Source organism: Rana temporaria, chromosome 7 (genome assembly GCF_905171775.1).
Source record: "Rana temporaria chromosome 7, aRanTem1.1, whole genome shotgun sequence".
In the NCBI taxonomy this organism is placed as follows: Eukaryota; Metazoa; Chordata; class Amphibia; order Anura; family Ranidae; genus Rana; species Rana temporaria.
The window spans coordinates 123,753,068-123,768,158 of record NC_053495.1 but is presented as its reverse complement, the minus strand read 5'-3'; the positions used below and the strand labels follow the sequence as shown (position 1 = coordinate 123,768,158).

The 15,091-nt window shown below is 39.0% G+C and overlaps 1 protein-coding gene across 5 annotated transcripts in view; it reads right to left on the bottom strand.

Moving 5' to 3' along the window:
- Window positions 1–15,091, bottom strand: part of COL11A1 (collagen type XI alpha 1 chain) — a 255,883-nt gene that overhangs the window by 106,503 nt on the left and 134,289 nt on the right. For all 5 annotated transcript variants that reach the window (XM_040359914.1, XM_040359918.1, XM_040359916.1 and 2 more), the window contains 4 exons: window positions 12,227–12,280; window positions 8,599–8,643; window positions 5,747–5,800; window positions 3,554–3,598 (listed from right to left, as the gene is read on the bottom strand). In XM_040359914.1, coding sequence (XP_040215848.1) covers window positions 3,554–3,598; window positions 5,747–5,800; window positions 8,599–8,643; window positions 12,227–12,280 — 198 coding nt within the window. The remainder of the gene's footprint in view (window positions 1–3,553; window positions 3,599–5,746; window positions 5,801–8,598; window positions 8,644–12,226; window positions 12,281–15,091) is intronic.

Here is a 15,091-nt window from a genome sequence, read left to right as displayed (position 1 = left end):
ACATCCAGGCTCTTTTCTATAAAATGCTCAAAAGTCATTAGAGTGTATGAAACTCCCTTTGCTTGATTTTCCGTTAATTAAATTAAAAATGTCAAAGGAAAATCAAACATCAGGATGCCCTGGAATTAAGTGTAGCAGAAATAATGCACCCCCAACACAGCAAAGTATTAGAAAGAGATCGTGTGACTCAATATGTGTCTCTATATGTATTGAAATATCTATTTAAATGCCCTGAAGTTTGTAATAAAGCTTACATATGTGCCACAATCCTGCCAATGTCCATATGAAGGTCCTTAGTGTTTCCATTGTTACCAACAATTTAACACTTTTGGGCATTAATTTCAATATTCAATAAGAATTAGACCATGTACAAGGTAGCTAGCTAGCAATAATAAATGCATAAAACCACTGTTGTTAGTGAGACATTTGTCTGTATACACCTAGCCATTAGTCTTTATCGACCCAACTTGCTGTAGGCTGGAAAATACTTCCAACTCAGAAGTGGAGAGGAAAGGGAAAGATATGAGGTAGGAGAAGGCAAAGATGAAGAGAACAATAGAGGGGTGAAGAGTGGAACAGAAAGGAGAGGAGGGAGAGGACAGGAGAGAAGACCACGTGTAAGGAGAGGAAGAAAAGGAAGAGGAGAGAAGAAAAGAGGAGGGTAGAGGACAGGAGTGGAGAGGCAAATAGGACAGAGGAGTGAAAAGGAGAGGCGGGTAGGGGAAAGGAATGGAGAGGGAAAGAGGACAGAGGAGTGAAAAGGAGAGGTGGGTAGGGGAAAGGAGTGTAGAGGGAAAGAGGACAGAGGAGTGAAAAGAAGAGGCGGGAAGGGGAAAGGAGTGTAGAGGTAAAGAGGACAGAGGAGTGAAAAGGAGGAGGAAAAAAGGGGAGAGGACAGAGGTGACAGTTGCAGGAGAAGAGGTGATAAAAGAGAAGGGGAGTTGGGGGATGGGAGGAGAATATGTTTAGGAATGACAGAATCTCTTCTGTCTGTAGATCAAGAAAATTAGAATGTTTTTAACATATTTAAAAAAAGCTAAAGTAAACTTGTTATAAGAGAGATATGGAGTTTCCTTTCCAAAATATTAGCTGATTGGCTGTTAATCAGATCAATTACTTTGAGTAAATCTGGATCCTGGAACAAGTATGCAGATTTAAGAAAATCATAAAAAAGGCAGACATCTCAAATAGCATACTTGTTCAAGGTCAATAATTCAGGTACTGAATACAGAAGATCGGTAGGTGAGCCATGCAACTAGCATTTTAGGAAGCAGGACCCAGCAATGTCAGCTTCCATGTTTCTCTCACAGCAGGATTATTTTAAGCTGCAAGAGGCATAGATAAGTTCAAAGACAAAGACACAATTATAACATTACAACCGTGTAATATAACAAGAACATACAAACAAGAGCTATAGTAATTTTCATATCAGCAACCCATTAGATACACACTAAGGGCAGACACACTAAGAACATCAAAGAAGAAGAATGAAGGGCAGATGTATGTAAAGCAATTTAATTAACAAGTATAATCATGTTGCATTTAACTGTAGAAAATAAAAGCTAGATTGTGATGGAACATGCTTTTATGAAAGCACTCAACTGGTTTAACCCATATAAAAATCACTGTATCTGTATTAAAAGCGCAACATAATGTCCTTAAGAGCAGGAAAATAACTCCTAAAATTAGTCAAAATTAAACAAAATTAAGCTTCAGATGATGCTACAGTTTAATCTCTCACTTTACTATGACAACTTATTATTTAACCAATGTTTACTGCATATTGAACCAAGAGGTAGTCAATTCAACTACAGCCAGTCCATTAAGATGGTCCACTTTATTTATTGTAATACTGACATTTTTCATATATAAATGGGTTTTCTTAAAGTTGTTCTTTTTCTGTGGTGACCAATCCTGACATTTTTTAATTCATGCAATTAATTTAAGTACCACTGTAAATGGAGTGTGATTTTAAATTTTTTTTTGCACTATTACATACGGTAGATTAAACTCTACATTTGTGCCAATGCATCCATGGGATCTTGTTTGCAACTGTAAAATGGCAATTTTCTTGGAGAGGATATAGCTAAGTCCTCTACGACTACGTTTAGACAGTTTTGAGCATACAGTTGCTGCCCAGGATTAAGTTATAAAAATAGTATTATTTCACAGCCGAAATTATTATTAAATTGCTTTTTACAAGAGCTCTTGATTCAAGAATGTTTAGTATAGAGTAATAAGAGAAATAAAATAAACCACATTAAATCCAAAGGCTAGATTGATTCAATATTGAAGCTTAAAAAGATAAATGTACTTTTAAAAAACCCAATATCAAGCAAATTTGCAAATATAACCTGTTACTGCATATTATTTTCCTGTGCTTTGAATGGTCAGGACTAGACCAGCTTTAACTTTGCATCGTTCAAATACAATCTTTCTGTGAACTGCACTAAAACTGCAGACCATGGCTGAGAATAACACATAATGCATCTCCTTCACACCAGTCTGATTCAATTGTGTTGCTTTACTAAAGCAGTAGAGCATGTTTACTCAGCTTAGCAAATGTAAAAAGCAATATAAAAAGCAATATAACTTTGCATACCCAATCGTGTACAGAGACAATGAAAAAATTAATGTTTGCTTGTACGCAATTGAATAAGTAAAGTGAACCCTTTGCTAAGTTAGTTTCATCTACCCCTCAAAGTTAGGAGCTAAAGTTTACGATTTTTGCCACACATTACACTGGAGAGATATTTTGATATTCCACCTATTTTAAACCCCAGGAGAGGTTCATAGCATACTAAAGCTATTTGACAGTATGATTATCTTTTCTATGGGCACCTATTGCCACATTAAAGTTGTCACAATAAACAATGCATATGCACAGTTCTATTGTATAATACAGTAGAATTCAGTGAGTTCAAAATGCTAAGTACTAATAAAGCTATCCAGCTACCTAGCAGGGGTGGCCCATTCATAAAGGGCTCATGGGCGCCGCCTCCCCTTACTATTGCTGTGCCCCCCCTATTCATGCATCTGGCCTCTTTCAGGATGCCAGGCACATGAATTACAGCGGCAGGGGATTATTTTAAAGCATCTGATTAGAGCCAGAGGCTCTAATAGGCTTCAAAATAGGATGGGCGCTGGATGCAGATCATTGCACTTGGAGCCCACCCAGGTGTGTTAGAATAGCGCTAACACTGCCTCTCCACCAATTAGGTAGCACAGGTCTGATACCTATTTCCCGATTTTGCTGAAAGGACAGCCAATCCTAGATGCACGGTTGAAGCTGCCGTGATCCACATAAGGAGGAAGAAAGAAAGTTGCCCGCCCGCTTCCTAGATGGGGTAAGTGCGTGTCCCAACCGTCCTCTTGGGGGGGGGGTTTGCTGCCGGCCGAACAAGGGGGGTGGTCTTTTGCCCCACCAAAAGAAAAAAACACCAGCCGCCTCTGTGCTGTCTAGACATCATACATCATAAATACACAGTTTGCATTATTACAAATATACTAGTTAGCTTATGCATAAAAAATGAGGTACAATAAAGATACTTACCAAGTTACCTTTGGGTCCTGGGGGTCCATCTACGCCAGCTACACCCTGTTAAATAAAATATATATGAATTACATTTTACATACTTTGAAAGTAAATGACTACTCCTTCCTGTAAGGATAGTCTGCAGGCAGATTTTTTTTTCAAACAATGTATTTTTCACGATGATGCTTACATAGCATAGCATTCAAAGAACAGTTGGGTGTAACCTTACCTATTCAAAGTCCAAAACAACAAAACCATTAACTCTTAGATAGAGTAGGATATTTTTGGAGTCTCTGTCATTCTTTTATTTTCTTCTGTGTCAGTATTAGAAAGATTTCCCTGCACTACTTGTCACGACAGAAAGTTAAAGAAAATATTTCCAATAGCAACATTTTCATAGATTAGGGAATGGTTGGAACTTCTGACAATGTTTATTTTGCTTCCTGTGTCTTCCTGTTCTGGTGACAATTCCATCCACCATCTCTTGCCTACTTGCATAGGTATCCCAGGGATAGAATGTTAGGGGAAATCTCCCAATGGGGTCGTGAAAAGAAATGATAACCCAGGAGAAATTGTAACTCTTTAAAACTATTCAAAAACTAATGTAAAAATGTAGGCTTTAATGCAAAATAGACTATAATAATTCATTAATTCTTTTTTAGGGCCCTTCAGTACCGTTAATTATTATCAGATCAGTCTTTTTAAAATCTACTTTAATTGTGCCTGATTGCCTTCCACAACCCTCTCTCTACTATTACTCTGGCTAGTACTTGTCAATTCATCGGTGTGTCCCTTGCTGCCAAAACAATCCATTATTAGACAGTCAGACACTTCTTTCTGCAGTTCTGAAAGGTACCCTAAGTTTCAGCACAGGAAAGCTGAGCTGATTATGTTTCACTTTAACCATAACATTGCAAGCATACATCCATCCAATTGTTTATGGTACTGTTATTGTATCCACCTCACAAGCTAACCTTGATGTTATCCTTGACTTAGCCTTATCTCTGAACTCTTATGTTCAAAGCAACCTCCAGTTTCTCTATATCAATTGTTCCCAACCTGAAGTATGCACCAGTAAATGTTGGGGTACATATAAAAAAATTGTACATGCAGTATCGATAAATGTCGATTGGTCACTAAGTGAGACTAGGCAGCACAGTCCTTGGTGGATTTGAGCAGGAGAAGCAGAGTGATCATTGGTTGCTAGGATATAGGTGGCTATCCCACTTTCACCATGAAAATGCATGGCACTGTCTGGCTGACTACCTGCATTCTAGCAACTATTGACACTGGATCACTGAGTGGTAAATAGATGTTGATGACTCGAACTTGAAGCTCATCCCTACTGTGGACATGATTCTGGCAATTTTGGAATAGTACTAGATTATTTGGGAGTAAAGTTCATGGATATGGGCTTCCAGGGGGTAAGTGACAAAAAACAGTGGGAACCACCGCTCTTATGCCGCATAAACACGATCGGTTTGTCCACTGAAAACAGACCGATGTTTTCATCGGACAAACCGATCGTGTGTGGGCCCCATCGGTTTTATTTCCATCTGTGTTTTTCCTATGGATAAAAAACTGATAGAAAAATCCGATCGTCTGTATGGAACTCCATCGGTCAAAAATCCACTCATGCTCAGAATCAAGTCGACGCATGCTTGGAAGCACTGAACTTAATTTTTTTCGGCTCGTCGTAGTGTTGTACGTCATCTCGTTTTGACACGATCGGATTTTTGACTGATGGTGTGTAGGCAAGACTGATGAAAGTCAGCTTCATCGGATATCCAACGAAAAAATCCATCGGATTAGATTCCATTAGATATCCAATCATGTGTACAGGGCTTAAGTCTTGAAATTGCACCACTTTCTAACTTAAAACTCCACATCTGTTTTAGTGTACATTATCAGAATTTTCCAATATAACTACTGCAATATAATCCTTTCAAGGTTGGTCACTAACAAGACTTCAACCTTGAACATGTCATCATAATACTTTGGCAATACTTATTTATCCCTCCCAAGACATCTCCTCTGTTGCCACTGTTTATTAACTTTCAGTCTACCTATGAATAACATTTAAGTAGTTATACTTTGCCTTTAAAATATTTTATTACTCCAGTACCAACTTATTTCTGACCATATCTATGACTACACCACTAGTTAAAATCTATTTTCAATTTAACACCATTTTATTAATCATTTACATACATGTTGTCCTGGGGGGCCAGGGGAACCTCTTGGACCTAACAATCCGCGTTCACCCTGAAAGAAAAAAAGTAATATTCAGTCAACTTTTTCCATTAATACATAAAATGTAGTCAGATTTGAAAACTTTATCATAGGGATAAATGTACTAGGTTATTGTACTAAGAGTCAGCTCTCACTAGCCATTGCTTTAAAGGAACCCTGTAATGAGAGAATATAGTGGCTGCCATTGATGACTTCTCCTTCTAAAAATGCTTGTTGCTTGGCTGCTATGCATATGCCGTTTCTTCAAAGCTTTCTGAAGCACAGACCTAGAACAAATATGCAGATAAGGAGTTATTTTTATCACTGTGCCTTTCTAATCTGCATGCCTGTTCATGGTCAGAGAATCAGTAAGTAATAAATCCAAAGACAATCAGTTAACCAATAGTTTTAGAAATACATTACAGGTTTCCTTTAATCCAATGTAATGACTCACACAGAGAGTTAACTGCAAAGATCAATACAAAAAATGTATACTCCTAATTTTTGATTTTTTCAGGGAAACTAAAAACATGCTTGCCCTATGAAAAATGCCAAAGTCATTAACTTTAGCTATTTGGAGACATACTCTTTCCTTTCACGTGTATGTAAACTTGCAAACATCTGTGCATTTCACTGCAGGATATTTTATAAAATGACTTGATGCAGTTTTGTACTTTATATTGGAGACAAGAGCTAAAGGTCTAGATTCGTCCCCATGAGTAAGCTCTGGTGGGCAGAGCAAAGCATGTTGGGGACTTGGCCTGGTGGGGTCCAAGCTAAGACTACCACATGTTCACACACAGTGGATCTTGTTCTGATGTAGGGCTTATGGGACCTTTAGCTCTTGTCTATCATTCTCTGATGCATGGGCGGGCTTCTCCCCGGCCGGCAGCAGCCACAAGACTATACTTCCTTGCAGCCTGAGCTTTAACTGTCAGCCTGCCATTATTGAGGGACCCCAAAAGATATGCCTCAAAATAAAATCTACAAGAGGACCTAATTTTGGAGTCAATACCAATAGATTATGTACTTCTGATCTTCTTTGACAAGTATTCATCCTTCAGGGATGTCTTTCACTGTTTTTGTTACACGCTGACAACCATGGGTGTTCTCAGTGAACATAAGTGACTAGACTCAACATTTTTTAAATCAGTTTGTCAGGAAAGCTTTGATATACCTATTGAAAATATCTAGCTGTCTGCACAAGCCTAAAATGTTTTTTAATAATTTTACTGTCAAATCTCTTGAAGTGGATCTGAAGAAATAAAAGCAACTGCTGTCATTCATATGATGAAAATATACCTTTGAAAATAACCGGAAGAAAATTATTATTTTTTTCTCCTTCTCTTTCGTATGATAAGGCATTAACTTTTTTTTTTTTTTTACTTCAGCGAGTTTGATAACTTACCAAAATCCATATTTAAAAGCTTTTTCTGGTGTGTTAAAAAAAATATAGCACAAACTGATCTGCAGCACACTACATAATGGAAACTGCTAAACAAATGTGTCTGTAAATATGGCAATAATAAGAAGTCTGTTGAAACTTTAGGGGGGAAGTCAACTAATGGTAATTCTGCCCTCTGATGGTGAATGTTTATTTAATCCATAGCATAATGAAAGTTAAAGCGGAACTTCACTCAAAAGGGGTAGCTCTGCTCTTCCCCTTCTGGGACAGGTCGCATGTCCTAGAAGGCTGCAGGACCATTTACAAAATGCAGTGTGGCTCATGCATGCACAGTGGGAAGCCATCTGCAAAGCCATAAAGAGGCACAGCCAGCTGCCCACAGTTAGCATGTCACGTTGGGGACCTGAAGACCAGTGAAGAACCAGCCCAGATGAGGACAGTGCTGGATCCTTGGACAGGTGAGTGTCTGTTCATTGAAAGTCAACAGCTACAATTTTTGTACAAGTGACTGATTTTTTTATACTCTTTTATGCTCTTTTTTATACTAGCTTCATAAAGTCAACGTTTTTCATCTCCTTCACTTTTTAAGCACACCTGTCACAAAAGGAATATGGGAACATAGCTGGTCTCCATCTGAAAATGATAGTAATATGACTGTGCCCGACTTTTATACTTCTGATTATAGGCCTAGATCAAGCATACAGCAAGTGATAGCTTAGAGAAAAGTCAGAACATTTTATATGTATACTTGTTACAGGTCATTGATTTAGAAGCTGCTGAAGGCAAGCATCAACATTACTGCAAGGCAACTAGCACTTTCAGAAGGAAAGGTTAGCAATGGCAGCTTAAATGTGTCTTTCATTACATGATTTTTTTAAGTATGGGAACAATGGGATATAGCCACATGCCAAAATAGGTCTGCAGAAAGAACAGAAGTTCCCTGTGCATAGTTAGGTCTTCAGTACACAATGAATACAGTAAATAAAATACACAACATGTGGGACTGTTTCATTCTATGGGCCTAATTAACTCAATTAGAGAAGATGGTTTTCCTAACAAAGTGTATACTTTTCAAAGGGAATCTTCCTTTAGCTTAGGTGAAGACAATTTGGTTAAATAAAAAGACCAATGTACAAAGAACAGTAACCTCCAACAACCAACCAAAAGTTACCTTTGGCTATCCTGAGTACTCCAAACCAAATTAATGATACTGGTTCATATGGGCTAATAGGTCACAATTTTTCATATATTCTTTATAGTGCTGTTTTAAGCATAACAGTGAGACCTTTGACAATGTAAGGGTTACAATAGAGGTTTGAATGATTCCCCCGTCAGAAACGCTGCTGCATGTTACACCAAGTTAGTTGTGAAAATGTGAAGCTATAAAGTAAGAGTTTTGTGTAAAACAGATTAATGTGTCACTCACAGGTTCACCGGGCAGCCCTCTGGGTCCAACCTCTCCATCTTCTCCCTGTTACACAAAAGAAAAAGCTGTTTCTACTGTTATTTAAACACACAGCACGTAAAAGCAGGACAAGCGATGAATGCCTGTGTTTGTCAAATTGTAAAATATATGTTGTAGTATATAACCTTTTCCAAGATAGATAGAAAAGGCTAATTTAAGAAGCAACTCTAGAAACTAATGTTAATGTGCTGGCTGGATCAGATAAGATTACATATTGTTATCTGTATAGATATATTCTTACCCTCTCTATATAAACACGAATTGCTATGTTGCCTATATAAAAGTGTCTATGGTTGAGTATTGAAACTGTTTCTGTCTATAGTTTGTAAATCTATAAATAGACAGTAGTATAGACACAAGGGCAGCCATGTTTCTTTCTCTACTTATCCTCCTCTTTCATTCCAGGTTTAGCAGAAAGGATCAATAGGCTCTATGCTGCTTCAATGACATGAAGTGCCCATAATGCCATTTGTTTCCAGAGAAAATGTAACCTTTGCCCAGGCTTTGGTTTGATTTCAAAACATTGGAAGCCACGTTTATTTTAATCATATCAAGTTAGGGCTAATTTTCTACTTAAAGTGGAGGTCCACCCTGAAAAAAAAATGACACCACAATCCTGCAAAAAAAAAAAAGAAAAAAAAATGTACTTACCAGTTATTGCGGTTGCTATGCGGATCTTCCTAATCTGCCTCTTCCTAGTCAGTGGCATGTCTTCTTCCTCGTCCTCCTCGCGTTGTCTTCCGGGGAATGTGTCGCGCTGCCTTCTGGGAACTGTGTGTATCCCAGAAAGCAGCCACCCATTCACAAAGCGCTGCGAGACTAGTGCATGCGCAGTAGGAAATGGGCAGTGAAGCCACAAGGCTCCACTGCCTGTTCACCTTAGTGAGGATGGCGGCGCCGGGACCTGCCAGGATCGAGGGATCAGCCTCGGGGGGCTGACATCACAGGCACTTAAGACAGGTAAGAGTCCTTATTAAAAGTCAGAAGCTACAGTGTTTGTAGCTGCTGACTTTAAAAATTGCAGGTGGAACCCCCGCTTTAAACCAATAATGTTGTTTGGTAGTGCTTATATGCGCCCTTCTTACATGACATTTTAATAAAAAGTCCATTTCAGATTTCATGAGAATCTGATCAGCTGGCAACATGAATAATCATAATTGGATGGGACTGTGTGCTGAAATTAAACACACTGATGACTAACCATTGATTGCACACACTTGTAGACAGTAATCATTAGCCATACCCATTTTTGCCCATGTAGGTCAACACCTAAGTGATTTTAAAACAGAAGACTAATGTCAAATCTTGTTTTTTTGTCATTGATCGGCAAGATATTCTTTATGTGAATGCAGTTTATATATTTTTTTTTTGGTTAGTACCTATACCTTCTTCACCTTACATGTGAGTTAACTTTTGCTTTTTTTAATGCTATTCAGAATCTTACAGGCCCTTCAAAGAAGCTTATAACCTGCATTAAAGAATATGTGAACCCAACATTTCATATTCCTGATATGTGCTTGCTGTACCTAATAAAATATTTATCTTGCGCCTATTGAAATTTTTTTATTAAAATTAATTAAATTAAATTAAGCAAAATTCTAAGCTGCTACCGCCCCCTACAAACACTTTAGAATTTGTACCTTGTAATTGTAGGAAAAAAGTATTGTGTTCTCTGTGTGAAATCTCTGGTGTTTCTGCCAGTCCCTCTGCTTTCCTAATAAAAACTGGCCACACTAAGCAGGAGAACACATCGTGGTCAGTTCTCCAGCTATGCTGGGAACTCAGCCTGCTCTCTTTCAATGATAAGACTTGTGCCCCTTCACACAGCCTTTCTCTGGGAAGGTCAGTGTGCTGCTGCTTCTCCTCCCCTAGCTCTTACACAGCTGAGAAAAGAGGGAACGTGATCACTTTTAAAGAATTCTTGTTGAACATTGGCATTGGCTCAGCTCTCTGACAATGGCTCATAGGTTGGGCATTAGATTAATAATCCCATTTTATAAAAAAATACATTGTTTTAAACCTTTGTAGTCTGTAAGGATATGGATTTAATATGTAATTATACAGAATCTGTATTATTTAAGGCTGCAGCAAACACTGTCAGCAAGTAGATTATCCTTAATATTAACTTAATATTATTGTGTCTAATTATTCTAGACCACATGTCCTTCTGATACATAATAATTCAGTCATTTAGCATATTGTATGGGTTTACCTGCATTAAAAAAACATTCTGGACTACATTAAAGGTAAGACCTGTTGAAAGAACTAAATGTATGCAGTAAGAGATTTCTCTAGTTTTCTTATGAAAGGAGAGGCAGTACTGGGCAGTGTGATGTCTGACACTGGCAGAATAGGTAAGGCCCCATGTACACAGGACGCTGCTAAATGTACGTACAGAGGCAGTTGGATGCTTTTTTCAACTGCCCCTGAACTCATTCAATGCTATCCTATGTGACCATGTACACAGTCTAGTTTATTGCTGTATTTAGGCAGTTGCGTTTAACAGCGTTTCTTTAAAAGCCAAAAAAAAGGGTTCAGATGCCAAAGATTTCTACGTTTCAGGCGCTAAACGCGGTAACCCACGTTTAGCAGCATTTTGTTTATAGGCGTTTTTCGTTATTTAAAATAAAACGCTTCTAAATGCAAACGGTAGCAAAACACTGCTAAACGCGGCATATAAACATGGCAAAACTGACGTTTTAAACGTGGGTTACTATCTGTCAAGATAAATCATTCAGGAGCAGTTGTAAAAACGTCCCGTGTACATGGAGCCTAAGCCCTGGTTCACATTGATGTTACTTTGAAACCGCGCTACTTCACTTGAAGTAGCGCGATTTCAAAGTAGCAAGGTCAGCGCGATTTCAGCTTCTACTTGATAGACATCTGTGTGGCTTCATGTACAGATGTCTATTGAAGTCGCACCTGATATCAGCAAAAGTAGTACAGAAACTACTTTTGCAAATTGGTGCGGCACCGCAAAATCGGTGTCGCACTGCTTGGAACAGTGCCATTGCCTCCAATAGGCTGCAACTTGTCATGCAATTTGAGCTCTCAAATCGCATGACAAATTGCTCCAATGTGAACCTAGGCTAAGGGTCATTTTATATCAAGAGAGCTCAGATTTTTTTTAGCTTACTAGACATTTTCTTCATGCAGCTTGTGTTTATTGGTTATAGCAGGTGTTGTCCCTGCTCTTGTTTCTCTATATATCTCCCTGTACTACTTGAGGTGACAGCTGCCACACTTCCTAAGTTTATGACACCCTGAGTGTGCATCACCCCATGATTGGTCAGCAAATACCTAGTTCTATTTCCTTTATATAAAAGGACAGGCCCATTGCATTATCATGCCTAGGTGTGACAAAAGTCAATACAGATGGAAAATCAGAAAGATTGTTGCTATAATATTAACATAATACTGGTGACTGGAGAATTCCAATGTAGAATAAAAAGCAAAGAAAATGTAAAAGTGCTAGAGCTCACACAGTTACTTACAAATCACTACATTGAGAAAATGAGCAGTACAATCTGTCTAATGAACAAAGATGGATAGGTAAAGCGATAAAAAGGACATGGTTAAATAGTTTTACCCTGTCTCCATCTTCACCAGGTGAGCCAGGTGGGCCTAGAGGACCTCGGTCACCCTACAAAGCAAACAAAATAGAGAAGAAAACCTTTAACAAACAATGTACAAAAAAAAAAAACATACAAAATATACTAAATAAAATTTACTTTTCTTTGCTTTTTGTTTACTCTTAAAAAGAACCACAGAGATACGATGATACTCATCCAACCCTACAGACTTCAGCAAGGTCATACACTGATCACAATGTGCACCTTCTGATTTCCACATTTACTCCTGCCACTGACGCTTCCAGCTAGTGATGTTGGGTGTTTGCTGAAATGCGTATAACACAGTCTGTGTGGCTGTCGGATAGGAATGGCATGTGGGAATGGCATTACTTTATGGTAAAATCATTTCCTGAGGTCCAACTGGCATGGTATGGCTATAGCCACACCTGGACAATATAAACACAGAAAATGAGTAATAGTAAGTATATACATGATCTCAATACATTTATCCTTGATGCAAAGGAAATTGTCACATCATTGCATTTATTAGTGCACTGAGTACAATATAAGTGCATTAAAAATAAATAATAATAATAATAATAATAATAATAATAATAATAATAACAACTATTATTATTATTATTATTATTATTATTATTATTATTATTATTATTATCATTACCACTATTGATAATACTCAGACATATTAAGCTGCACTTAAAATTCCAGGTCAAATCCCTAGTGTGGTTTTTATTTGGCATCCCATTTCTCGTATAAGGCATGCTGCTGACACACCCTTACGTGTACCTATGGTGGCATCTTCAGATGAAATAATGTTGTTGCAAGGGTGAGCAGCTCTGCCTAGAAGAGCTGCTAATTCTCTTGGAGATCCTTTGATTTCACATCTTCATATTCAATATTTATACAGTAACTAACTTTCCTCTTACCATTCAGAGTGATAAAATATCTGATTGTTTTAGGCTTAATGGGAGCCATTGTTTTAGGACAATCCACTGGTAATTAAACGTTTGATCTGGTAACCACCAGGAATACTGCTCATTTTTTTGTGTTGATCAATAAACTATGTCCTTTAAAATGGTGCTTTCAAAGTGATTTGGACAAAAAGGCTTGACATTTTTGGAACTCTTGCTTCTTGCTTTTTGGAACGCTTTGGTCAAAGTGGCAGCATAATCCAAAATTCCAAAATTCTGATTTGTGCATTGCAGTCTACTAACTGATGTATATACAGCTCCCTTTAAAGTTTAAGACAGGTCGCTTCTAAACACTCTAATAGCTGGATTCAGAGAGAGTTACGCTGGCCGCTAGGTGGCGCTTCCGTTGAGTTCGGCGTTGAATAAGTAAATGCCTAGATACACCGATTCACGAACGTACGTGCGCCCGTCGCAGTAAAGATACGCCGTTTCTGTAAGAGTTACGCCGCGTAAAGATAAAGCTGCCCCCTAGCTGGCCTAGTCAATGTTAAGTATGGCCGTCGTTCCCGCATCGAAATTTGAAAATTTTACGCCATTTGCGTAAGTCGTCCGTGATTGGGGCTGGACGTCATTTACATTCACGTCGAAACCAATACGTCCTTGCGGCGTACTTTGGAGCAATGCACACTGGGATATGTACACGGACGGCGCAAGTGCCGTTCGTAAAAAATGTCAATCACGTCGGGTCACCAATCATTTACATAAAACACGCCCCTCCATCCTCATTTGAATTAGGCGCGCTTACGCCGGCCACATTTACGCTACGCCGCTGTAAGTTAGGAGGCAAGTGCTTTTTGAATACAGTACTTGCCTCTCTGACTTAAGGCGGCGTAGCGTAAATACGATACGCTACGCCGACTTAAAGATGCGGCGCTCTCTCTTAATCCAGCTATAAAACTGTAAGCCACTGACTCAGAAAACGTATGTAGAAAATAACATTGACGAATTTTACGGATTTGTTTAATTGTTTCTAGCTTTAGTTCTTAAAGTGGAGTTCCACCCAAAAGTGGAACTTCCACTTTAAGTAATCCTTGCCCCTTTACATGCCACATTTGGCATGTCATTTTTTTGGGGGGTGCGTACTTACTTTAGAGAGGGACTTCCTGTCCCACTAACTCGTTCCGCCTTCAGGCCACCTAGGCGACTCCTCCTCTCCCCCTAGGCGGCGCCTCCCTCTAGACAATCATCTGGGACATGTCACAGGTCCCAGAAGATTTCCTGTCCATTCAGAGAGCGCAGCGCAACTCCTGCATGCGCAGTGCGCGCCCAGCCGTGAAGCCACAAGCTGTCACAACTGGGTGCCCACAGTTCCAATGACAGCGCTGCAGAGAGGAAGGGGAGAGGAACAAGGATCCGGGCGCCTGCATTGCTGAACCGTGGGACAGGTAAGTGTCTGTTTATTAAAAGTCAGCAGCTACACTTTTTGTAGCTGCTGACTTTTAATAAACTGAAAAAGCCTGGAACTCCCCTTTAAGGCCTCGTACACACGACTGAGTTTCTCGGCAAAAAACAGCAAGAAACTTGCTGGGAGATATTTTTTGCAGAGGAAACCGGTCGTGTGTGCATTTTCGTCGAGGAAACTGTCAAGAAACTCGACGAGCCAAAAAGAGAGTATGTTCTCTATTTCCTTGACGGGAATGGAGAAAATTGGCTTGTCAAGTTCCTCGACAGCCTAACAAGGAACTCGACGAGGAAAACGATGTGTTTCGCCCGTCGAGTTCCTCGGTCATGTGTACGAGGCTTAAGACACTACAGCCAGGTAACCAGCATTTTCAGAAGCAGAACACTTTTGTCAAGTTCTGTTTTTCTTTCACAATATGTTAATTTTAAACTCATTAAGGTTGCATTCACGTTTGCAATATGGGCTTTTGTGATTACTCGCAGCAGACT